A 25,086-nucleotide genomic window follows, 5' to 3' on the forward strand; every position below is an offset into this window, starting at 1 on the left:
GGTGGGCCCAATAAGTTTGCACCAGGGGTGACCTTGTGACCTTGGAACTCCTTTAGGGTTCCATAGCTTCCAGACCATACCAGTGTGTACCTTATGTTCTACATGTTGACTTTACTGCTAGTTCTCCCCCAGTAGCAGGAAGTATGCCCCCTTCCTTGAGGACAAGGGCCTCTCTTTTGTTTCCACTGTCTACACTAGCAATCAGCACTAAACTAGCAGTAAAAGCACAAAGAGTATGCAATGGGATGGGATAGGGAAGTGAGCCCTCTGTGATGCTCTGGTACAAGGATCCTCTCTTCCTAGGATAAGCCACATGACTGTGTGTGGTTGGTTTCCAAGCAATGGAGATGTTGATCTTGTCTGTGTTCTGGGGGTTTTGAGAAATTACCTCAAGGAATAAAAGGAACATTAACAGATGTTCCTTTTAATGTTGTAGAAGGGTCTCCTAGTTTTCATACCAAATTTGACATCTTGTTTGGCAGCTGTTTCAATTGGCTCATGGCAGAAGATATTGCTCACACTAAGATGATATTTGTCTATGTAACAGATCATCACAAATTTATTACTCCTCACCGGTATCTGGTTACCTCCTTATATAAGAGGATCATGCTCACCCACATTTCTGAACTCCCAAGTGGCCTGCTTTGACCAAGAAATATGAGCAGAAGCAATCATAGTCACTTCTAGATGGATGCTGTAAGAGTAGGCTTGTGCTCCAAATGCCCAGGTCCCAGACAATGATAGGAGCAGAGTCCCCAGCCTGGCATTTGGGAGTTGTCACTGATACATAAGTCACTTGCCTTTCCCTGGCTCATGTCCAGATGCCCACATGTGCCTCATTTTTATCAATGAAAATGTTCACTCACAACTAGGCTGGCTTTGTGATCTTAAGAAAATATGTTTCTTAAAATATACCTTTGTGAGCTTTAGTTTCCATGTCTGTAAAGTGAGGAAAAGAATAACATAATAGTACAAAAAGTTAATTGAATGCTTATCATGTGTCAGGCTGAGCACGTTAGAAAAAGTCTCTCATTTTATCCTTACAATAACCCCATGAGGTATTATTATTATCCTCATCTTATAGACAAGGGAATAGAGGTCTGAAGAAATTAGGAAACTTGCCCAGGGGAATAAAGATGTAAGAATAATTAGTTATGGAATGCAAATGGTCTGACACCAGAGCCTTGTCTCTTGACCTCCACATTCCACCTGTGGGATCATCTCTACGATCCTGTCTGTCTGGTCCCACTAAGACTCTGTGACATCACCGTGAAGTAACAACTGCCCTAGGACTCCAGTTACAAAACTAAGACCCATTTTCACTACTGCTCTACTCTTGTAGGATTAAGAAAATCATTTGTGCAGTGCCCTGAACATCTTGGAGGAAGGCACTGGGGAGATGAAGCAGATGCCCCAGTCCGCTGAGGAGGACAAGCCTGCTCCTGGGTTCAGGAGGGCTGTTCCAGCTACTTTCGTCTCCAATTGCTGTCTTGCTGTGCGATAAATGTGCCGGTAAAGCAGAAAGCCTTCCTGTTCTTGTTGAGAGACTTTTATATACAGATGAAAGATTGCTTACTGGAGAAGTGGTGACCAGGGAGAGAGCTTTCTTTTGGGGGAGGCCAAGGTAAGGAGGTGTGGCCTCATCATGCGGCTCTGGACTTGGGTTTGCAGCCCTTGGTCAGCAGGGAATTTTGTTCATTGTATCTGACTAATTCTCACAAAAGGCACTCCTTAGCCCCCTAAGAATCGCGCAGAGGATAAGAATTTGCCCAAGGATGGAAGCCCATGCTCCTTTCACAGGGCATTGGTGGGACGCAGACTTCCCCTATCTTCTTGTGCCCAGTTAGACCCTGCGATGAACAGACCCTCCTGTATCCATTTCCCTTCTTCTGTTAGGAAAAAAGGCTTTTTTGAGAAGACATTTTCATTCTCCATGGCCCTTTCCTTGGGTGACCTGGCTCTTGAGAATGAAAAATGCTTGAGTCCAACTGAACCTGAAAAGAGTGGTTCCTTCAGAGGAACAGAAATGTCAAACAAAAGCTTCCAAATTCTCTCAACCCCTGGGCACTACTGAATCTCTCATCTGCAAACCTGTGCCCAAAACAACCTCAAGTCCTCCCAACGACTGATGCGGAGTTGATCCTGAGTTCTTGTCATGGAAGGAGCTTCTGACCTTTTGTCATCTAGCTGTGTGCCTGTGAGCAGGTCACTTCACTTCTCTGCACCTGAACCTCCTTCTCTTTAAAATGATGGGGTTGGATGAGATGCCCTTAAGTTTGTCTCCAACAGTACGATTCCAGGATGCCATGAGGGTTGTGGTTCTGAGCACACTGGCATCACTGTGTTGCCTGACCGTTATCAAGAAAAACATCATTGGTTTACTTCTTCCCATCCACTCCCTCCTCCCTGTTAATCGGAAAATTTCTTTTAACTTCTGTCCCTACTTCCAACTACATCCACTGCCCTACCACCTGTGGATAGAATGGGAATTTTTTAGAGTCCTAAACAATATGACTTGAGAGACCCCTTGTGTTTTCCTACAAGAAAGTCTCCTACTAAGAGCTGATGATCAGTGACATCTACAGGTCAGCTCTCTGCTTAGGGTCCCCTTTGACCACAACCCAAGTGCTCTCTTCACCATGCCTTCCTTTGGGCCACTAAATTTTTCCTCCCTTCCCAATGTCCTGCAGTACTCCCCACTACCCCCAGCTGATCTTGGCCCTGATTCATTGGTGCTGACTCAACAAAGAAAAGCGCACCCCTCAGGCAGCCGGATGGTGGACCTCTGCCAGAGCCTGCAGGTGTGGGTGGGCAAGAGGGCAAGCAGACGCGGGGAACCAATCCATCAGCCTGTCACCAAGTCTCTGCTAAGGCCCCTGTCCCAGGATTTGGTCCCATGCCAAGCAGCACAGTAGGGTCCCAGAAGAGGAAGAGAAGACAGGAGTCTTTATTTTGTAGTAACTAAAGATGTGAAGCTAGAGCTCTTTTCATTTTGGGGGTCCCAAAGTGCACTAACCCACCATCACTCACAGGAGAAAGTTTGAGTAGTTCCAGTAAAGGCTGCCACAGAGGAGCTGAGAGAAGGTTGGAAGTGGATAGCTAGGACAGGGTTTTGAAGCTGCATTTGCCAAGCTTTGGACACAAGAGTAAGATAATGTCAGTTTATAAGAAAATGGAGGCAAATGGAAATTATGGGGGGATTTTAAAGCCTCCAAATCCAACCCTTGGTACTGCCATTACCACCAGGCCCCCAGTTTTCTCCTACAGGTGGGTGTGTGACACCTCCTTTGAGATAAAGCACTGTGGTTTTAAAATTTCCCCATTAAGATGAGCTGACTATGCTACTTTCAGTGTCTTTTTAACCCCCTTGTGCCCAGGCTTCCATTTGCAGAGGGGGAATACAGACCCTGAAAGATTCAGGGGCACAGAAAAGTGACTTTGGAATGAGGCTGCACTTTAGAATCCCAGAGCCCGAAAAACTAGAATCCTGATGCAACAACTTACCAGTTGTGTAACTGACCTAGGGACAGTCATTCAATGTCTCTGAAGTTTAGTGTCCTTATCCAGTGAGGTCTACAGCAGCAACCTCACAGGGCCTTGTGAAGAGAGGCTCAACTGCTAACACTTCATAGGCATTTCCATTAGGGAAGCAGTATGTGGGCACTGAGCAAAGATGAGACCCAGGAAAAATCAGCTCAAGGTGGGAGAGCACCAGGGGAAATGTCACTTTCTTATTCTTCCAAATCCAGACTTCAGCAAAATTTATCAAGGGCTCCCTCTGCTGTGGATTCTCTGCACTCATCTTCCTTACAAAATTACATACAGATTCCTGAGTTTAGGGCACAGCATTTGCATGTGCCCTAATCTAACGGAGTCCTATGAGTACTTCGTTAACACTACTCTCTCTTAAAAACATCCTTAACTGTCCATTCTGTTGTTCTTCTCCTAATTTTATGCCTTTGCCTCGTGCCTAGTTTGTCCCTCCCACCACCAATATCCTTCAACATAAGCCATTCTCAGAAAACCTGTCTCTTTACTTTTAAATAAACATTCTCTGAAGTTTAAGCCACTAAGTGCATTGCTGAAGTTGGATAATGTAACTTCAGGGTCCAAAGCTCATCCCTTTTCCAATTATCCCCCTCTGAAGTGTGTGACTTTAGACATAATTATTTAACTTCTCTAACCTTCTTTTTCCTCATCTGTAAAATGGAGGAAACAATCCTGTTAATAATACCATGAGTTTGGTGGTAGGAGAAGAGTTGACAACACAGGAGGAAAGGAAAATTGGGAAAAGAAAAAGCACAGTCAATAATGCTACGATCTTAGGAACTAGAAGAAGCTCAGCATGCCTAGTACTTAAAGGAAATAGGATATGACATAGGTAAAGTTAGGAAGGTAAGCAGGAGTCGTGTCATAAGAGCCTGTAAAATATGGTCCCACATTTACCCAGGGCAGGGCTGTCATGAGGATTACATGAGTTTACACAGATCAAGCACTTAGAACACAGCCAGGCTCACAGCAAGGTGCATGCACTGGGTATTCCTAATGAAACTTTCTCACTGCTAATCATGACTTAGAAACTAAAGCAGGGGAATTTTATGAGCAGAACTGCCTTGAACCGATGAGTTAAATAGGTACTTGGGAGGCAAAAAAGGTTTAAAAGACTTTAGGAAAAAGAACATCAGGAAAGAGAGGTGAAGATCCATATGTCACCCCTACATAATTGGCCTCTGAGTCTTAATAAATCACACCATTTATACACACACACACACAGCTCCCTCTCGACAGAAAGAAGCCCCTCTACTGGCTCCCTTCCAAATTTACTGCCATTGAGCATCGCATTGGCTCTGCCCAGTGGTGACAAAATTAGGGAGTTTCTCTGCATCACTGTAACATTTTGACCCACTTCTGGGGGGCTGTGCTCTCACTTAGCTTCCCCCATTGGTTCATGTCTTCACTGCTCTAGTTACTCAATTACAAAGCCCAGTGATTATGATAGTGTATTTTAATACTTTCCTTCTGATACTGACCTTTTTTAAAGGAAAAATTATTCTTGCAGACTCTGAGAATGTGATTAGAGTCCTGCACACCCTAGTTTGAGAAGTGCATGACAAATAAAATTGCATTCATTTAAATATCTTATTGATGCATTATCACTGATTGCCAAAGACTTGTTTCACAATTGGTAAAAATGATTTTTAGTATTAGAAAAATGGAATTATTAAAATTTTCTCTTCAACTTGCAGACCCTAGAAAATACACCAAAGTTCATCTTAATTATGTCTTGGTGGACTGTTTGTCCCCAAAGACCTACAATTACTAACTCCTTTTGGTATCCTTTTTCTTTACCTTGTCTGCTTGGCCACATTATTTAAAAATAGCTTGGTACTTACTGAACTGTAACTTTACACAAGCTTTTAACCATTTTAAATACAACCTCAGGATGAATCTTCCAAACCTTACTTAATTGTGGGGATGGTTCCTTTCTTCTAGCTCTATCACCCCCTAGTGTTACATATGATGCTCACATCCAATACATACTGACAAATTTCTTGGCTTTCTTGGAGTACTATTTGTAGGTAAGTACTTTCCTGACTTCAAGTTAGATTCTATATATATGCAAACCTTATAATTAGTACACATAATATAGGTAGGTCATGGGGAAAGGCAGTATAGCACGAAGACAAGTAATGACTCTATAGCATCTTACTATGCTGACGGATAATGACTACAATGGGATATGGTGGGGGGACTTGATAATATGAACGAATGTTGAAACCACAATGTTGCTCATGTGAAACCTTCGTAAGATTGTATATCAATAGTATATTTTTAAATAAAAAAATATATGCAAATCCATTGGGTTCCAAGGCCAAAGTGCACTATGTAAAACTTCAAAAATATCTAGAGAACTAGTGACTATACCATGACACTTTGTTCTTTTTCCAAAGTCAGTACACAAAACCAATAGTGAACATAGTCATATATATGTTGTAGTGATTATTCTGCTTTTCCCTGTTGACATTTTTAGATATACATCAATCTTTAATGCCAACCCAGGAAACAAAATGGAGCAGCAGCCTTCAGTAACAGAGAAGAAATGACATACACAAAGAGAGTGGCTTTAGTTCAGCTTGAAAGTTTTTTTTTAATGATCAGCATTTATTACTATTATACTTGAGCTGCTGAAACATTTCTTGATATTTTAAGTTTTTGCTCCATAGGAAATTCTCTTATTTAGAAATTAACTAAGCTATATGCTTTCTCGACTCCAACTTGCTTGGTATCCTTAATCATTAGCACTGACTTCAGAGAGTTTATCAGTGCTTCTCTAAGTTCTTCAGTTCTTCAATTTGCTGAAGAACACCTTCAGAGCCACCACCACCTATTTATATAGTGTTTCGCATTGTCAGTAGACCAGAAATGCTGAAAAATCATGCATACATTTAAAAAATGTTTAATACAGTACCCCTCATCTGTAGTTTCAGTTACCCAGCCTACCGCAGTTCAGAAGCCTATGATCCTCCTTCTGATGAGCCATCAGGTCAGTAGTGGCCTAATGCTGTATCACACCCGTGCCAGTCACCTCACTTTATCTCAGCACGTAGGCATTTGATCATCTCACATCATCGCAAGGGTGAGTACAGTACAGTAAGATATTTTGAGTGATTACATTCACCTTTTAGTACAGCTATATTGTTCTATTTTATTGTTTTCACCTCAATTTTTAAATGCCTAGAGTTTATCAAGTGCCTAATTACAAATTAAATTTTATCATAGGTATGTATGTATAGGAAAAGACATAGGGTTTGGTACTATCTGTGGATTCAGGCACCTCTATGGATAAGGGAGGACTACTGTGTAAATATTCCTGCTTGTCTCTAGCAATGCTTTTCTGCCTTAAAGTCTACTTTGTCAAATACTCAGTTTTCATTTCATGGATTCGTGTTTGAAGGTTGTCTTTTCCATACTTTAACATATTTCTATGTATTTATGAGTATCTATATTCTTAATTACTATTTTATGTCTGATTCCTTATTATTTGGGTGTCTTTTATCTTTACACATTATGTATACAACATTTGACTATCTTTTAATTGAAGTCTGTGTTATTACTAACGTGTATTTATGTACATGCTAATTGAACATCCTACTATGTACTAATTGTCCTACTAGTTTTCCTATCTCTGCTTACTTTAATTCTATTTCCACTGTATTATATTTTCTATTCTCTTAAGTGATTACCAGGGATTACACATGCTTGATTTGTCATTTGACCTCTTCGTGAACAATTCAAGAACTTTAGAACACTTTAACACTATTTACCTTCTTTCTCAACCTGTATTTTATTGCTTTAATGCATTGTAATATTACCCCCCAAATTATAATACATTATAATATTACCCCCCAAATTATTTCTATTATGTATGCAGTCTATGTTCACTTGTATTTACTTATTTTTCCTTTTTGTTGACTTGCATTCATTTCTGCATCGTCTTATTTACTTTCTGTCCAATGGGTGGGTCTGCAGTGATAAATGCTCTCATTGGATTTGTTTGAAATTGTCTTTATTTCACCTTATTTTAAGGATATGGTCACTGAGTATAGAATTTGTAGAACTTTGAAGACATAAATCTATAATAGTCTTGTAGAGTCCACTGTAGTTAAGAAGTCCACTGCCTATCTTATTAGTGCTTCTTTCCTATTGGCTGCTTTTAAGATACTGTCTCTGCTATTATAATACTATTTTTTTTGGTGTGATTTTATTTATTTTGCTTAAGGCTTATAGGGATTCTTCAATCTGTGGCTTGCCATTTTTTTACTGATTCTGGAAAATTCCTAGCCATTAACATCCCTCCTCTTTCTAGGTTTCCAATTACACATACATTAGAATTCTTCATTGTATTTCTCTTACACTTATTCATTCCTTTCCATTGTTTTTTTATCCTTCTGGGTATCTTCTTTTGACTCATCTTTCTAGTCACTGATTCTCTCTTAATTTGAGCCTAATTTGCTGTTAAATCAATTCATGGAGTTCTAATTTTAGTTATTAAATGTTTTAATACAACAATCAACATTCCTTTGCAATGAAATTCTTAGTTTTTTATTTCCTTGTCCACATTTTAAGCAGATGTTTTAAGTCAATGTCTGGTAACTATTATTTGGGTATCCTGCGGATCTTTCTCAGTTACCTATTGCTTCTCTTGGTTTTTAAAATCAAACTACCTTGTCTTCTTGTACACTAGGCTACTTCTATTTGGGTGCCAGGCATATATATGAAAGTCTAAGTAAGGTAAATAGAAGTTTAGGATAGCTCTTCTTTCTCCAAAGGGGATTTCATTTGTTTCTTATAGGCAGGTAGGGCACTAGTAGTTCTAAATTAACTAAACCCAATCATGGATTAGTATGATTTTAAACTCAACTTCAGTCCAATAGGGCTTATTTCTTGTTCACTTATACTCCCAGGGTGTAGCCTGCTGGAATGTAATTCCATATTGGATCTCACCAAATCAAAGGAAGCGCTAATACCCAAGCAAGAACCAAGGCAACTTCAGGGAATCTTAGAGGCAGAAATTCATGGTCTGTCTCTTAGAATGCTTCCATTAAAAGTTTGAATTCCAACTAGCCACCTCTCTGTGCATGACTGGGCCACATTCACATTCCCAGGGGAAATAATTTGATCAGTTTCATCAGTCTGTGTCATGTGACCATCCTTTTGTGGCCAAGGGAAAGGATCCTGTTATTGTTACAGGACATAAAGAAGAGGAAGGATTAATAGATGACATAGGATGGAGAACAAATTTATTGATTTCAGCTCTAGAAACATTAAATAGGTTACTGTGAAACATCTGATCTGCCCAGGGTCCTGGCAGAAAACAGATGGGACACTCAAGTGGGTTGAGGGGAATTAAATAAAAGGACTAGGTTTGACAGTGTGGAAATAAAAAATGCACCAAGCCCTCCAGGAGTAGTAACAACAACAAGGAGCTATTACCACCATAGGCCTACCTGTAAGAGTAAGTGGACACTAACTTTCAGGAGTAACAGCTATTGATACAGGAAAGAACCACCTAACAGATATGTAGCCTTCACTACAACAGTCTACCTGAACTTTCTTCTCATCTGCAAAGTCTTCTTCTGTTGGTGCCTCCCATTTGCTACACTTAACCAGAGGCCAGAGAACAAGGCAACCCATTGCTATAGCCCATACAGGGCAAGAAATCTTCTGGAATACAGAGCTGGGTGATAATGGTGAAATACCTAGGGAGATTCGTCTTTTCTGTTAATTGGTTCAGTGGCATAGAACCCAAAATGATAAGAGAATTGTCTCAATTTTTCATTTTAAATGGAACCAAGGTTACATTCCCTTGAATGCAAGAAGAAACATTATTTCCTTAGGCACAAAGACCTCCAAACTCACCAAACTCAATGCCACAAGAAACAGAAGCAAGAATGCCTTCAACAGGTCAATTGGCAAATTCTCAGTGCTAAGTCCCATTTACATCCCTTGATTTCTTGCCCATGCATCCTAGTTATGGGGGGGAGAAAGCACCATATATTGATACAGTTAAGGCATGTATTGTATCTGTTAGGACAATAACTAACTCAGAGAGTTAACTCACAGCTGGCCCTATAACTAAGCCTTTGACAAACCCTGAAGTCTATTAAGCAAGCTGTCTCTGGATAATGGAGCACATGGCAAGATATCCACATGGCTAACTGGCAATTCCTTCACTTCCCACCATGTCAGAGACTGTACTGCATGGGATATGACAGTGATGCATAAGGCATTCTGCAGCTCTGTGCAGTGATGCTGGCAGACATATTTGTAGGCAAGAAAGATAAATCCACACCCATTATGCATGTCTACCCCTAAGACAAACCACTGCCTTCTGCATGAGGAATGCATCTGATGCAATCACTTGGCTAACCGGCATCCTTGGGGAATGGTGTTGTATTAGGGCTCAGCACTGGCCTCTCTTGTGGCAGTTTGCCACTAAGCAAGGTCATCTTTGGTAAGAGGAGGCCCACCTCTCTGAGCTCATACAGAGGCTCAATCTCTGCTATGATTGTTTAATTCATGGGCCTATTGAACAAACACCAAGGTAGGGGACAAGAGCTGACTGAAATCCACAGAATGGGTTACCTTATTTACCTGGTTAGTGAGAACAGTACTCATGGTGCATACTTTCTGGTGCACATTTACATATAGAGCAATCAACTCAGTACCCATCCTAAGAATCCTATCCACATTATCTGTCCCTGCATCATCTTTGTCACCAACCTTTGATTTTTGTTCTTTCCAACTCTGTGACCAGCCAGTCACTGCCCATGTCCATTGCCTGGAGAGTTTGGAGCAGGTTTAAGTTGTGATCCTGGTACTCTGCAACTTACGTCTCCACAAACTAGCAAATCTGAACATTCCATTTTGGCATAAAATACTGCTCCACACATCTGATTCTGTAAGTTACAGACCAGGTAACATCAAGTTCATAATGGGAAATCTCAGTTGCATAGAAACTATGCTCCATGTTCAAGCGTTCTACAGGTTTCAGTAGCAAACAAATAGGTAACGGATGGAAGCACAAGTCACTAACTCCATATCCCTAGTGCACTATGACGCTTCTTTGGGGGCACCAGAAAACATCTCTGTCTGCTACTAACACTTCCAATCTATTTGGATTTGTTAGGTCATAAACTACATGGCACAGTAACTTGGGACTACAACTTGGACCAGTTCCAAAATCCTTTCTTTCTCCAGTCTCCACTCAAAATTGATAGCCTTACAGGCTATTTAATGAGACAGATAAGCACATCCAAATGTGATGTTTTGCCTCTAAAATCCAAACAGATCCAATGAATAGCACACTCCTTTCTAAGTTGGGGGTGTCTAGGGTGAAGAAATTAACTATTTTAGACAGGAAGTCCTCAAGATGACCTAAACTACCACATGCATATGTTACTAAGGCATACATGGTTCAAACACTTCCTGATCTCATTCAGTCCAGTTATTATGCCATGAGTAAAATAATGGATCAATAAGATCTTTTTTGAGGTATCAATATGATCAAGATCGTTCAGGATCATGGCAGAGAATATGTTAACAGCTCTGAAGTAAAACAATGAAATTATACTGCTTTCCCTGTAATGTAGAAGCTAAAAACTTTGCATATAGTGAATGGGAAAAAAAAACTTAATAGGCTAGCAGCAAAATGTCAGGTGCAGATGTTGATTTTCTCCAATGTGCAACTATATTCAGAACCATAGCTGAGATTGGTTATCATCATGAGACCATGCTCACGACAATTTCAGTTGTTTGGTGGTAACATTAATCTGATTCCTCAAGGGTCTTTTGTTTTACTATCTTGGTGTATGTGCCGCGGGTGGGATCAGAATAGTTTCAGAGGTTTGCACTTGACCTTTTCCAAACCCAGTAGACCTTGCTCCACTGGCCAACAGACAAATGAAGGGACTTCACCAGTTACCAAGTGTATCTCGTCCCATTCTACATTCTGGGGATGGGAGCCACCATTCTACATTACCCACTGACAACTCAATCCAAGGTATCATCTATCAGCTGAATGCCATAAGCTCCTATTCTCAACCATGGTCAATGGCCTTAGGTTTCCAAAGGAAAGAATTGAGTAACAATTTACAGTGTGCACTTTTGGCCATATTGTAGTGTTCTTTAATGAGCTGCCATTTGCAAAGCAGTTTGGGGACAAAATGCATTAAATTAGAAGGCTTATAAAAACAGGGATTAAGAACAAAGAAAATAACATCTCAAGATTCAAAGACATATGCACCCATTTATCACAGCACTATTTACAATAGCCAAGATATGGAAACATGTGTCCATCAGTAGATGAATGGATAAAGATGTGGTACATATACACAATGGCATTATTATTCAGCCATAAGAAAACAAATCCTACCACTTGCAAAAACATGGATGGAACTAGAGGGTATTATGCTCAATGAAATAAGCCAGGCAGAGAAAGACAAGTACCAAATGACTTCCCTCATTTATGGAGTATAACAACGAAGCAAAATTAAAGGAATAAAACAGCAGCAGATTCAGACTCCAAGAAGAGACTAGTGGTTATCAATGGGGAGGGGTGGGGGAAAGTGAACAGGGCGGGCGGGAGAAGGGCATTGAGGGGTATTATGATCGGTACACATGGTGTGGGGGTGGGGGGGTCACAGGGAAGACAGTGTAGCACCGAGAAGACAAGTAGTGATTCTGTGGCATCTTACTACGCTGATGGACAGTGACTTCAATGGGGCATGGGGGGGTCTTGATAATATGGGTGAATATAGTAACCACAATGTTTTTCATGTGAAACCTTCATAAGTGTATCAGTGATACCTTAAAACAAAAAACAAACAAACAATGGAGGTAAGAACACAGTCCAAATAATTCAAGTTTGATATTAAGGACACTTGCCCTCCTAAATTCACAGCCAATTTTATTTCCTTATGGAGATTCTCCATTTTGTATAGTTTTGGTGAGACTGTGTAATGAGGTGCCAAGGGATGGAAATGTAACCCCAATTACACCAAATGGATGCTCTTCAGGTGTTCTCAACTCCTGAACAGTGTCAAGACATAACACAGACCTGACACCCCTTATTGGGGATTCCTTACATGAACTCTTAGCTCCTCCTACTGGTAACTGTGAAGACCCCCTGGTTTCTTCTCTCATTAATCTAGTCCTTTTCTTCTATCCTGTGAAGCACTCTATAACCCTCCAATAGATATCTCTTCTGTTTTAGTTAGCTCTAGCCAGTCTATACTGCATGCAACCAGTAAACTAACTGGATGAGGTAGGAATTGAGGCAACTCAGCACCTTGGCAGCAGGAAGGAGTCCATCAACTTTCCTGAAGCTTGGTGCTCTGCTTTAGTGCAACTCAGCTCCTTATCATTAAATTCTCTGAGAATTGATTGGTTCCACTTTATCAATTATCCATCCCTTTCTCCCTAATGCTTGGGGAAATTCTTTTATAGGTCCCGTGCAAATGCAGCCAAACCTTAACTTACATCTTCCATAGCTTTATTATAAGCTTAAGAGTGACTGAGTAATCAAAATTAGACTAAAATACCTTTGTAAAGTACCCAAAGAAGTTACTGCTTGATCCTTAGCACTCATGTGCTAGAGTTCAACAAACTTCTTATCAGGTCCACATGAAACTTGAGACAATGCAAACAGCTAGGCAGATCACATGCTAATGAGCAAAACCTTCTAAGGGGTATCACAAGAGCCTGAAGAAACTTAACCTTAGAGAGCTCTCTGTATTACAAGCATGTCATTTGGTCATATGCACACACAAAGGGCACGATGCTGGTTTCCTATTATCAAAAAACTTGCTTTAACTCTTCCCCTTTGGGCCAAAGATGTACCTTATAAAGAGACTTCCTCAGCCTGAACCTCACATCTCTTCCTCCTTTCCCAGCCTAGCTCACCGTTTTGTCGCAGGCAGTATTCCCTCCTGATTCTGTCTCGTTTTACCTAACAGCCTCACTGAAAAATAGCATGCTATCTCCAGTTAGTTTTCTCTCTTAAAGACCTAAGACTCTAGTAAATTTAAACTCCTACTTCTTACCCCAGAACCCATGGTAACCACTATGCTACATTGACTTTCTTACTCTTGTCCTAATAGTTTCCAAAATTTTAGAAACTTTTTTGCAGTTCTGGGGAAAGGAAAACTTGCATTTTGACTGGAACTGACACACACACAAATTACTTTGGAATACTTTTACCATGCATGTCTTCCAAACCAGATTATGAAGGTTAATGAGGCATACTGTTTTTCCCCTGCTTGTGACAGTGGAGAGCATCTCTTGCCCATATTTCAGAAAGTAGTCAATGCACCAATGCTGACTTAGCTAAGTCTCTATCCTTGGCTAAGCTTCATTAGATGAACCCACAAAAATACTGGTGGGTCTTTGATGCAAGCCATACCACTTTTGACACTACTCTTAAGGGCCCTGGCCTATAGGGTTGAGTATTGCATGACCTTAATCTGAACAGACTCATTTTTACTGCTGTATCCTGAAATATATAATCAAAAGTTTCCCTTCCCTACTGTTTTGGCCCTAAATGCTATTAACAAAACGGCTTTTGGTTTTCCAAAGACAACAACAGTAAAACTTTTTAAGCTTCGTACAGACTGCTTGGTTCTGGTTGGATGTAGTTCCGATCTTACTTGGGTCCTCCCAAAATCTCTTTAGCTTCATTTGTTGGTATCAGAATTCGGTCTCTAGTCCTCATCTCTCATGGACAATCCTGTAATTAAACAAAGCTCACATAACCCCTATCTTTATCTCCATACCCAAAACAAAATTTGCAATTACATGTGCTCCTGTTTTGAGGTTTCTGGTTACCTATTTATCATAGGATAAACACAAATATTTAGGATGCTTTGAGATGGCCTATAAGCTTAAGAGTCTAGTCAGGAATACTTGCCTTATTCATCTTTGTATCTGGATAGTCAATTAAATTATTTAAAATCAAAGGCTCAGGGAACCATGGGGTGGGAATGCTTTATAAGAATAAAATGAAGGTGAGGATCCTTAGTCTATGAAGAGATAGAATAAGAAGAAACACTGAGCCTCTAAAATAAAAGGCAGCCTAGTACCTATGGAGTCAGAAACCTAATTTTCAGGGAAGGGGAGGGGGATAGAGGCACAAAATCTCAATCATAAGCTGGTCACAGGGATGGAAGTGCATGTTGAATATAGTCAATGTTTCTGTAACACCTTATGTTACTATGTTGACAAATAGTAACTGCACTAGTGGGGGTGAGGATTTAATGTGTGTAACTGATTAATTACTTTGTTGTATACTTGAAACCAATCTAACATTGTATATCAAGGATACTTAATAAAAATAATAGCTATACAGCTGCTTTGTAGACTGTCAAATGCTGAACAGATGTCAATTACTTGTGATTATTTCAGTATTCAGACTGTTCACAATTTTAAATATTTAAATAGCTTCTGACCACACAAAAAAAGGCCAACCTGATTTTCAGCCTTACCTTCCATAACCTTGAAAGTACTAATCCCTTAGCCACGGAAATATTTACTATTCAGCAGCTCAACTGGTAGCCATGTCCCCCCAATCCACTGCTCATTTTCATAAAACACAAGTATGATAAAAGCAACATAAAGTATGTAGGACTATCAGCTCTGGAGCCAAGAACACATGGATTCAAATCCCAGCTCCATTACTTATAAGTTACATAACTTTCTCGTGTGTAAATGGGGAGCCTAACAACACTTCATAAAATGGAGGGATTAAATGATATTCAGTGCTTAGAATATCCAGGCTCAACAAGTACTATTTCACTGCTTAGAAAATTCTAAGGTTCTCTATTGCCTACAGTATCACCTCCAAATTCCTTAACAAAGTAACACAAAAGGCAGGCATTTTCAGAACTGAGACAGAGAGGTTAAGTAACTAAACCCAGACCAGGCAACTACCTACACCTTGGCAGTCTGGCTGAGTTGGTGCCTCTTAACCAGCCACCCGATGCTTATTCAACTTCTGATGCTGACATGAAATCCTAGCCATTCACCTGGAGATACCTAGAGACTGTCCAACATTTCAATTACATCTGATAATCCTGAATTGTCAATTCAGGTCCTATTTCTACTGACTCAGTACTTACTATTGTTTCACAGTACAAAATCAGTTAGAGAACCATGTTACAAAAACAAGATCCACACATTCATCCATCAAATACTTAAGCCTATTAAGTGCAGGGAATTATACTAGATTCTGGGGCTGCCATGATGAACAAAACTGATGGGGGCAACAATAACCCAACAAAACAAAAAACCTATAGTCACGCTATGGGTCCATGAAGAGCTTGGCAGAGCCTTACCCTGAGATAATGTTTGTGCCAAAGCCAATGTTGGAGTAAAGGGCAAAATCTGTGCACAGGCTTACAGAGCATTTAAGAAAAGCCAGCAGCGGGCCACATAGAAGGTTAAAGATGATAGGGTCCAGTCCATGAAGAACTACAAAGGTTTTTACCCTATCCTTAGTTTTATAAGAATTTTATCACATCAGATTTGCACACTTAAAGAATTAGTCTTTGGAGTTGTACAGACATACCTGTTAAGAGGCTCCTGAGGAGTCCATACCACATATGGTAGTTTAGATGAAGGTGAGGAAGAAGTAAACCTGGCAAACTGTCAGATAATGATTAAGTGATGGACAAAATAAAGGGGATGAATGTTTATCATATACGTAACTATTCACAACTCTGTAATCCCTCCAAGGAACTTCCATCTTTTAGTTAGTGTGACCATCTGTGTCATCTTGAATCCTGTGTGCAAACTGGAAAATGGAATAGGTATTTGCAAAATCTGTTCTAAAATTCTTACCATTTCATATTGTTTTCACAAGATGCTAACAGTGTGTGATCAGACAATACCAAAAGTTAAGAGGCAGAATGTCACTCTACCTTAGAAACATTTCAAAAAATATATTAACCGTTATTTAGAAACAAGTTAGCACAATTTGAACCAATATATCTCACAAAAGTCAAACTGCCAAGAACAGACTTACAAAAAGCTAAGACACATTAACTAACCTGTGAGATTTATACTTATGTCACCCATCATTTGACCAGTAAAAATAATATTATGATAATCCATTTTAGCATGCTTTTCCAATTAAAAACCAGAAGAATTTTAATTTCCAAGTCTTTTTTGAGAAAGCAAAATTAATGCAATTCAAAGCAGAAACATAATCACTAAAATTAACAACAAACCAAAGTAACAGTTACATAAATTAACCCATTTATTTGTTGTCTAACAATGCTTCAAAAGGTGGTGCTTCTACTGGTCTTTCAATTCCTTCAGTCTTCTGATAGCCGACTTTACTGTGACAGCAGAAGTGGTGCTGGAAAGAAACACAAATTTGGTTCCAACATAATTAACTATGCTAACATGTGAAAATGACAAATGGGGAAATCTGCCGTATTTTTACATTGCAATCTTGATGGTGGCATCATTTAGTAGGAGTCATGTCTTCAGGCTCTTGCAGAATTAGAAAGGAAATCTCATATATCTGATTTCTCAGAAAACAGAGCATAAATTAACAGGCAGAAATAGTTGCAAGAGACTGACCCAAACTCATTAAGAGGGAATGGATGGAATATATGAAGAAACTAATAAATTATAAGATGGTACAATAAATGAGGTATCAAAAAAACAATGCCTAAGGTAGTGGAGCAGATTAAGTACATTATGGAAAGACAACTATTAAAAATGACTACAAAGTTTTACTGCAAGATTCAGGAACTGTACTGAAAAACATAACCATCCCATCCTGTGTGGTGGTTACAAGAATGCAACTCACTTTACCATACAACCAGAGCACTCTAGTCCCATTTTCCCTTTTGTCTTCATAGCCCCACAAGATGCTTGTACTGTATGTTTAATTCTTTCAACTTTTCCCAATTATTTGACATTGCTTAACTTTCAACTAAAATTTAAAATTCAATTCTTCAGCCACATTAGTCATATCATTTTATATGTAAGTAACCAATGTACTGGACAGAACAAGTCTAAAACACAAGCAGAAGAACACCTGAGCGGTCAAGGTAAGCAATGAATTCCAAGATCAGAGGCCTTCAAGGGTGGCTTTAATTTCCAGAAATGGATCAACTGAAGAGCGCACAACATCAATAACCAGCATAGAAAGATTTATCTCAGCTGCACTTTTCAGGGTCACAAAGCTGAAGAGGTCCAACCAATAGTTATAATGGCAGAGTTAGTGGTCCAGATGGCCTCAAGTTTCTGTATACAGCAACAAGCTGGCTGACCTCTTCATTTTTATAAAACAACTTGTAATACAAGTTAAGGTTCAGTATAGGATCAGTCCTACTAATGGACCTGTACAATATAATGCTCACAATGATAACCCTGACACTCTAAAATTCTAAAGTAATGTTAATCTGACTTATTTTTATTTCAGTAGTTTTGTTTTTCTTTGTGTAACTTTCCTTGCAATATCTGTGTTAACTATTCTTTGAAGAAAAATAAACCATAACTCTCAAAATCCTGAAGAAAGAGTAACATCCTTACTTTCTCAGTCTTGTAAGAGTTAAAACAAGCACATCCAGCGTCAAACCTGGAATTCTGACATGGTCCACACACTTCCACAAGCAAGGAAAAGGACTCACTTGTAGGTCCAGGCACCACCAGCTACTGTTTTCATGCAGGAGCCACAGTGCCAGATCCCCACAGCTCGTCTCTTCATTTTGGTCTGTAAAAAAGACAAGCAGTTTTCCTTATGAACCAAAAATAAAAGCCTCTTATCTCACAAATACCCAGAAGTCTAAATTACACCAGGAAATTAAAGCTGGTGTATTTAATAAGGTTATTCCTGTTTCTAACACCCGTAAGTTCGCTCAACGAAAAATGTGCATTCAAGACAGCGATATTGCAGAGACGTGAAAGACGCCTCTTAGAGGAAAACGGAAACAAGGGTTGCCATAATGCAGTACTTCTGCACACAGTAAACGCACAAATATTAAAGGAATATCTAGCAACACCAGAAAACAAAACTGACAGAATCATTTTCCACAAAGCTTGTTTGGCTTAGGCTGGGGCTTTTTGCCATACGCTTCTTTACCCTTTTAGTTACTAAGTTCTTTTCTTTAAATGAAAAGCGCTTTACAAAATCCTAAATTGTCAGCAATACTCGTCTTGTAAGCGACCGTCAATAGTATGCGCAATTCCATGTGTCCAACTTAGAACGGGCACACCATTTACACAATTCCTCCCAGAAGCCTCACTTCGGAAAGAAGCCGTCCTCCCGCCACCCAAACAAGGTAGACACCATCTTACTTTGCCACAAAAGGAGCAAGTGTACTTGGCGTGTTGGCTTATTTCGATTTTCTTCACCATTTTCCTGAGGGAGGCACCATAACGGGTCCCGTATTTACCGACGATTCCGACCTTCTTGGTGCGTTTCGCCTGTTCGGGGTTAAGAGAAAAACCAGCTACATTAGGCCCGAGGAGCCGAGATCCCGCACTCCCCCAAGGCCCGGAGTCCGAACACCACTCCGCCACCTGGCGCCGGGCTGTGCCTCAGCTCCCCATTCCTGCCGGTAAAACCGGGGCCCAGAGCGGGCCGGCGCTCCGACCGCACCCCGTTATCCTGCCCGGTGGGCCAGGCCCCGCCAAGCCGCCCCTGCCCCTCCGCCCGGTCTGCGTCCGAGAGCGGCGAGGGCACGCAGACCGGGTAGGACCGACAGGGCAGGCGAAGAGGCGGGTTAGGGCGAAGGGACCCAGGAGGGGGAAGATGCGCGCGGATAGACAGCTAGGCCGAACAAGACCGTGGACCTACCATTTCGCCTCTAACTAGGTGCAAGCTGAAAGAGGAAGAGACGCACCGCGCAGGCGCGGCTTGAGGCGGACGAACGGAAGTGGTGCAAGGGAGGCCCAGCTAGGAACTGAGCTCTATGGTCCGAAGGTCTCCTCGCCCCTGCGGCGCCTTGGGGAATGTGGCCACCCCTCTCTCCCTGTTGCTTAGATTTTAAGCAAACTATAGCAGAAAGACCTTCATACATGTCCGCTATTTAACACGTATTTCACAAAATCCTGCAAAGCAGGCACGATTTTCCCCTCTCCATTTTATGAAAGAGGAAAGAGTCCGATTTTAATTGTTCACTAGCACTAGGTTTGGAGAGTAAGTGCTTGAAGTTTATGATTCCAAATCTCCTTTCTTTCTACATTATACCTTCTGACAGCGGCAGGCCCTGTGCAGGGAACTCGCATAGTGGTGACAAAACCAAGGCTCCACTCTCATAAGTTACAGTCCCTCCAGACCACATCAGTAAGTTTAAAAATTTCAAACTGATCAGAGCTTTGAAGGAAGGAAGAGGATTCCAACTGAGCCTAAGACGGATGGGCCTGGGGTTGCCTGAGGAAAATCAGATCTGAAGGCTGGAGGGAGCGAACAGTCACTGTGGACTTTGGTCTTCCAGCTTCTCCCTTCGTCTCCTCAGTTCTGATGGTCCGCCTACCACTTCATCTCAGAATCTATTCCCATGGCCCCATACTAGGCTGACAGGTGCCTGCCTGAAATCTTAAAGCCTAACATCACCCTGTCTAACCACTATCTGTTATCTATCCTTTAGCTCTCTCAAGGAGGTCAGCAGAAAAAAGCTAGCTTTCCAGTTAAGGAGTGGAGTGTGTGTTCTGAAAAGGCAAATGTTACTCTTCATGTAGAACACACACTAGAAGGTTTTGCTGCTTTTTCTCATAAGATGGTTAGGCCAGAGGAGAGGAAGCTCAGAGAACTTTTGGAATTAAAATGCAAGAATGGACCCTTGATTTAGGGTCCAAGAAAGACCATGAGGTCTGAAAGCCACTGGGGACTTACTTGGCCTTGTTTCCAATCACAACTCTAGTAATAAATGGCTTCAGTTCACAAAATGTAGCATTAACTGTCTCAAACGATTTGGCATGTTTTTACTTTTCCTCAGAAGCATAAGCACCTTGACATGTATTTAATATGTCATAAGGCTATATTTACTCTTTGGACCCTTCACAATTTCAGTATTATACCATGTAACCAAATGCAAGGAGTTCATTTCATGGTGAACTGAAGGGAGCCAGACTGTAAGAAAAGAAAGTTTATTACTTACAGTAAGTAAGAAGACCACCAGGGTTAGCTCCCAGAGAAGTGTCTCTCTGAACAATGCACAGGCCTGCTCTTTTATAGGCATAAATCAGTCCCCCATGAAAATAAGGTGAAAACCCAGTGCAATTCTGATTGGTGTACAGAAGGGGAGTAGTAATTGGCTAAAACTCTCAGTTCTTGTCAGCAGGAAGGAGTCCTCCAGGAAACAGGGGGTGCTCTTGCTGGTGACCTCCTGAGGCTTGGTGTTCCTGGAACATCTTGTTCTGCAAAACAGCTTAGCAGAGAATGGTAATTTTAGCTCTAAGTCCCCCCATTAACCCCTTTTCTGCCTAGCTGGTCACACTAAGAGAATCCCTGGGGCTCAAAGGCCGCAGAAGTCATAATATTAATAATGCCAGCTGGCATTTGTTGATAGGTAATATATGATAACTGTTCTGAGTGTTTTACATGGATGTTCACATTTACTTTCCATTGCGATCCTTTGAGATAGGAACAATTATTACCTTCATTATTAGGATAAAGAGAGATATTATGTAACGGTAGGAACATAGGTCTAGTTTCAAAGCAGGGCTCTGCTACTTACCTCTTGCAGGACCTCTGACAAGTTATTTTGCTTTTCTCTATGTCCATTTCCTCAATTGCAAAACTGGATAATTACAATACCCACCTCATGAAATTGTGTGAAGAGTCAATGAACTAAATGTATGAGAAGTATTTGGCACAGTGCTTAGAATACAAGAAACACTATATAGTTGTAACTCTCTCACTATTATTATTCCAGATGAAGAAACTGGAATAGGCTAAGAGAAGTTAAATGCCTTGCCCAAGGTCATACAGCAATAAGTGGTAGTAGAATTAAAACTCAAATCCAGGTCTGTCTGACCTTAAAGTTAGCTCTCCTAATTGTTGACTTGCATCACTCCAAGTCATAACATTTAGTGCACTGAATAACAGCAGAAAATGTACTTAACTTGGAATCAGTCTAGGCCAAGCTCTATGATGACCTTGTGGCAGGTCTTGGGTTAGCCACAGTCCCTGCATGGCCTCAAGAATCACCTCCCTGCCTCCCAGCATCAACCATCCTTATAATGAGGGGTTTTACCCAATGATCTCCAAGGTCGCATCCAGCTCTTATGTTCTGTTGTTTCAGGAAGAGCTCCCAGACTTTGAGTGCTGTTGGGGCAGCTGACTGACCAGGCAGTTTGTGCTGTCACATTCTGGTGGATTTTTTTTTGTGGAACAAAAAGCAACTCTCTCATTATCCTCCCCCATCTGTTACTCTTGTGTAACTCCAAGGAGAAAAAGCAAAAAGGCTATTTTTTGTGGTCATGTATAGTGGAACTATTTGAGTTGGTTTTTGTTTTTATATATTTCTGCATGTTCTAATTATTTTTTGTAATGAACATGCACTTACTTTATAATATGAAAAAAATTACAGTTAAAAAAATAAAACCAACCTACTGGCAATGAGTACCCTAACACCCAGATCTTGGTTTCTAATGCCATTCTCCAATAAAAGGAACCAGGAATCCTTGGAGAAATGACTAATTTGAGGATGGCAGCAAGACATATACAGGATGAGCCTGGAGCATCTGGTAGTGCCAGAAGGTAAGGGAGCATTCAAATAGCAAAAAACAGATGAAAAAAACCTACATTGATGAAGACATGTCAAAGGGACACAGGAGCCAAATGAAAGAATCCTCAATGGGTTAAGTCTGGAAAAAATTAAGCAAAAAATAAAGTGGTATTGATTTAGAACACAAAGTAGAAAATAAATGTCCATGAGTCCATGCTGATATAAAAAAATGATCAAATAAATAAATGAGTGAGAGAAGAGGCAAATCTCTTGTGCAGAAGAATTGTGAATGATTTATGTGGAGTGTAACTCCCTACTCCTTAAGCATGAGCTGTGTGGGGACTCCTTCCAAAGAGCACATATGGAAAGAGGGGAAGAGAGTAACTTTAGGGTGGAGAAACCTGACACACACTACCAGAGCCAGGTCAAGGTCAGGATCAATGGTCTTAATCGCATAGACAGTATGTAGCTTCGATATGATGTGATGAAAATGGCACTTTGCTTTTGTGATCCTCCTCCCCTAAAAGCCCATAACCCCAGTGTGGTCATGAGAAACATCAGTTCAAATAAGGGAACATCCTAAAATACTTGACCAGTACTCTTGAAAACTGTCAAGATCATAAAAAACAAGGAAAGTCTGAGAAACTGTTACAACCAAGAGGAGCTTAAGGAGACACAGTGACTGCATGTAAAATGGGATCTTGAGACAGAGAGAGACATTAGTTAAAAACTACATAGCTCTGAATAAACCTGGGATTTAATATTCTATCAATATTGGTTTGTTCATCGTTAAGAAATGTACCACACTAACAAAAGATGGTAACATTGGGGCAACTGGGGGAGAGGGTACCCAGACCTGTCTGTACTATCTCCTAAATTTTTGTGTAAATCTAAAACTTTTCTATAAAGTCTCTGAAAAAAAACAACAAACTGAGACCACCACAAGTCAACTCCATGAGGGCAGGGCCTATGTTGCCCACCTCTGCAGCCCAGGACTGAGCGCAGAGCGTAGCATGTCAGCGGTAATGAATACTTGCTGAATGGGGAAATGTTACCTCTCGTAGTATAATGTGATGATGGGTTTACAAAGGGTTGTATTTATCTGGGCTTCTCTGCCTTACAAGGTCAGTTCACTTACGTTGGAGCTCAAAAAGGCTTGAGAGATAAATTAGCCCAAACTAGAAACTGAGGACCAGGGAGGTCAAATGATTCAGACCAGTACTCTTTCTACTGTATCGCAAGATTCAAGTTGTTTCCTCAGCTGTAAATGAGCGTAGTACAAGCCGTATAAGGTTCTTAGGAAGATGAAATAACTTTTATGAAGGGCCAAGTGGGCATTTCTAAGTGATGGATATTACTATTGTTGAGATGCTAATGACCTCATTTCAATGTCTCTTGATGCCTTTTCAATCCTATTTCCTCTTCTGTCATACTCAGGGGATGACAACAGATCTGCTTTCCACTTTCCCTTAAAAATATGCCCATCTCTTTTCTTCCTAATTTCTTTAGCTGGGGCACTGTGAGACTATTAGTCATGGGCACTGCTACCAAGGGCCACCGATGGAGTAGGATGTGCTCAAGGCCTCTGGATTCCACCACCAGCTCCATGTATCCTTTGCCCTTTAAGGTGAAGAATGGCATGGGGCTACTCCTCTGGGAAAGCAATGCACTGCATTTTGGGGATGATTTCTGGAAACCTCTCCCCCAAAACTATGCCTTGCTTCCCTCCAGAAAATTATAAATTAAAACAAAAATATATTCATATTGGTGCAAACAATGGGACTGGCAGACCGGGGTGTTGAGAAGCAAGCCCTCTCATGGTCCTCCTGTTCTGCTCTGTGCCTCTGGACCAAGCAGGAGTGGTGCTCATGTGCCGTGGGTGAGTGGTAAGTCCCTTGCACCAGGCAGCCCAAGCAGTGGTGAGAAAATGCATGAGTAAGGATGCAAGAGAGTGGCTGAAAATGAGACACTCCCTGATAGGAGGAAATTGTTCATGTTCAGAGCAATTTTGTCAAAACTGAACAATTCTCTTTAAAGAGCAAGCTTGAGGATGTCCAAATAGCACTCTCATGAAATCAGCTCTAAGCGGCGTCAGGAAATTCTGCTTGAAGTCTCCATTTGTCTTTTCTGTGGGCTAATCTCCATCCCCATTAGAGCACTATTAGGTGTAGTGCTTAACTGTAATGTGTACCCATAAAAGTCTCAATACAATTCTCTGTTGAGTCACCCTGCTCCTCAGGAGCCCTCAGAATTTACTTTTCGCCTTAAGAAAAATAAATAAAAGTTGCCTCCAGAGAAGAGCTCTTTTAGCTGTTGAGTCAACCTATTCTCTTGGGGCGCATATGTAGCATTTTATTTTGAGAGAACTCTGAGGTATGAGCATCAACCCAATTTACCTCGTGCTGGAGACAGGATTTATCCTGCAGTCCTAGTCTCCATGCCTCCCTTTCATTTCATGCCTGAAGAGCTCTTGCTTGCCCTTCACTGAAGTGCCCGGTGGCCACAGATGAGAGCCAAGTCTGCAGAGAACTGTCAAGAGCCCTGAAGACCAAGAACTCCACAGGGCAGAGCTGACTCAGCAAGGGAAAGGCAAGGCCTGCCATGGCCAAGTCCTGGACCCCTAGAAAGAACAAGGTTGATTTCTGAAATGGATTCCTTTCCTTCTCCCTTTTCCCCATGGATTTACATTAAATTCATTTCAGTTGTTGTTTTTAATGGACATTTCACAGAACATGGACACAGCCATGTATCCACCAGGATTGGGAGTTATTCCATAACTCTTATAAGGGATAAGGTAGATCAATATGAAACAGTGGCCAAATAAATATATTACATGAAATGA

The 25,086-nt window shown here is 40.8% G+C and overlaps 1 protein-coding gene across 1 annotated transcript; it reads right to left on the minus strand.

Annotated features, from left to right (window-relative positions):
• Positions 1–16,789: 16,789 nt before the first annotated feature.
• Positions 16,790–19,468, minus strand: RPL37A (ribosomal protein L37a). The gene is made up of 4 exons (XM_036916124.2): positions 19,370–19,468; positions 18,868–18,996; positions 18,201–18,283; positions 16,790–16,915 (listed from the first exon to the last, which is right to left on the minus strand). Exons 1-4 carry the CDS (start codon positions 19,370–19,372, stop codon positions 16,852–16,854), a joined length of 279 nt encoding a protein of 92 aa, XP_036772019.1. The 5' UTR covers positions 19,373–19,468; the 3' UTR covers positions 16,790–16,851.
• Between the last annotated feature and the right edge of the window lie 5,618 nt (positions 19,469–25,086).

The sequence above is a fragment of the Manis pentadactyla genome, chromosome 6 (genome assembly GCF_030020395.1).
Source record: "Manis pentadactyla isolate mManPen7 chromosome 6, mManPen7.hap1, whole genome shotgun sequence".
NCBI lineage: Eukaryota > Metazoa > Chordata > Mammalia > Pholidota > Manidae > Manis > Manis pentadactyla.

Coding starts and splice junctions, on each gene's coding strand:
- RPL37A (XM_036916124.2), bottom strand. Junction 18,284..18,867: donor CTTGCTCCTTTTGTGGCAAA/GTAAGATGGTGT, acceptor TCTTTTTTACAG/ACCAAAATGAAGAGACGAGC. Junction 16,916..18,200: donor GGTGGTGCCTGGACCTACAA/GTGAGTCCTTTT, acceptor GTTTCTTTCCAG/CACCACTTCTGCTGTCACAG.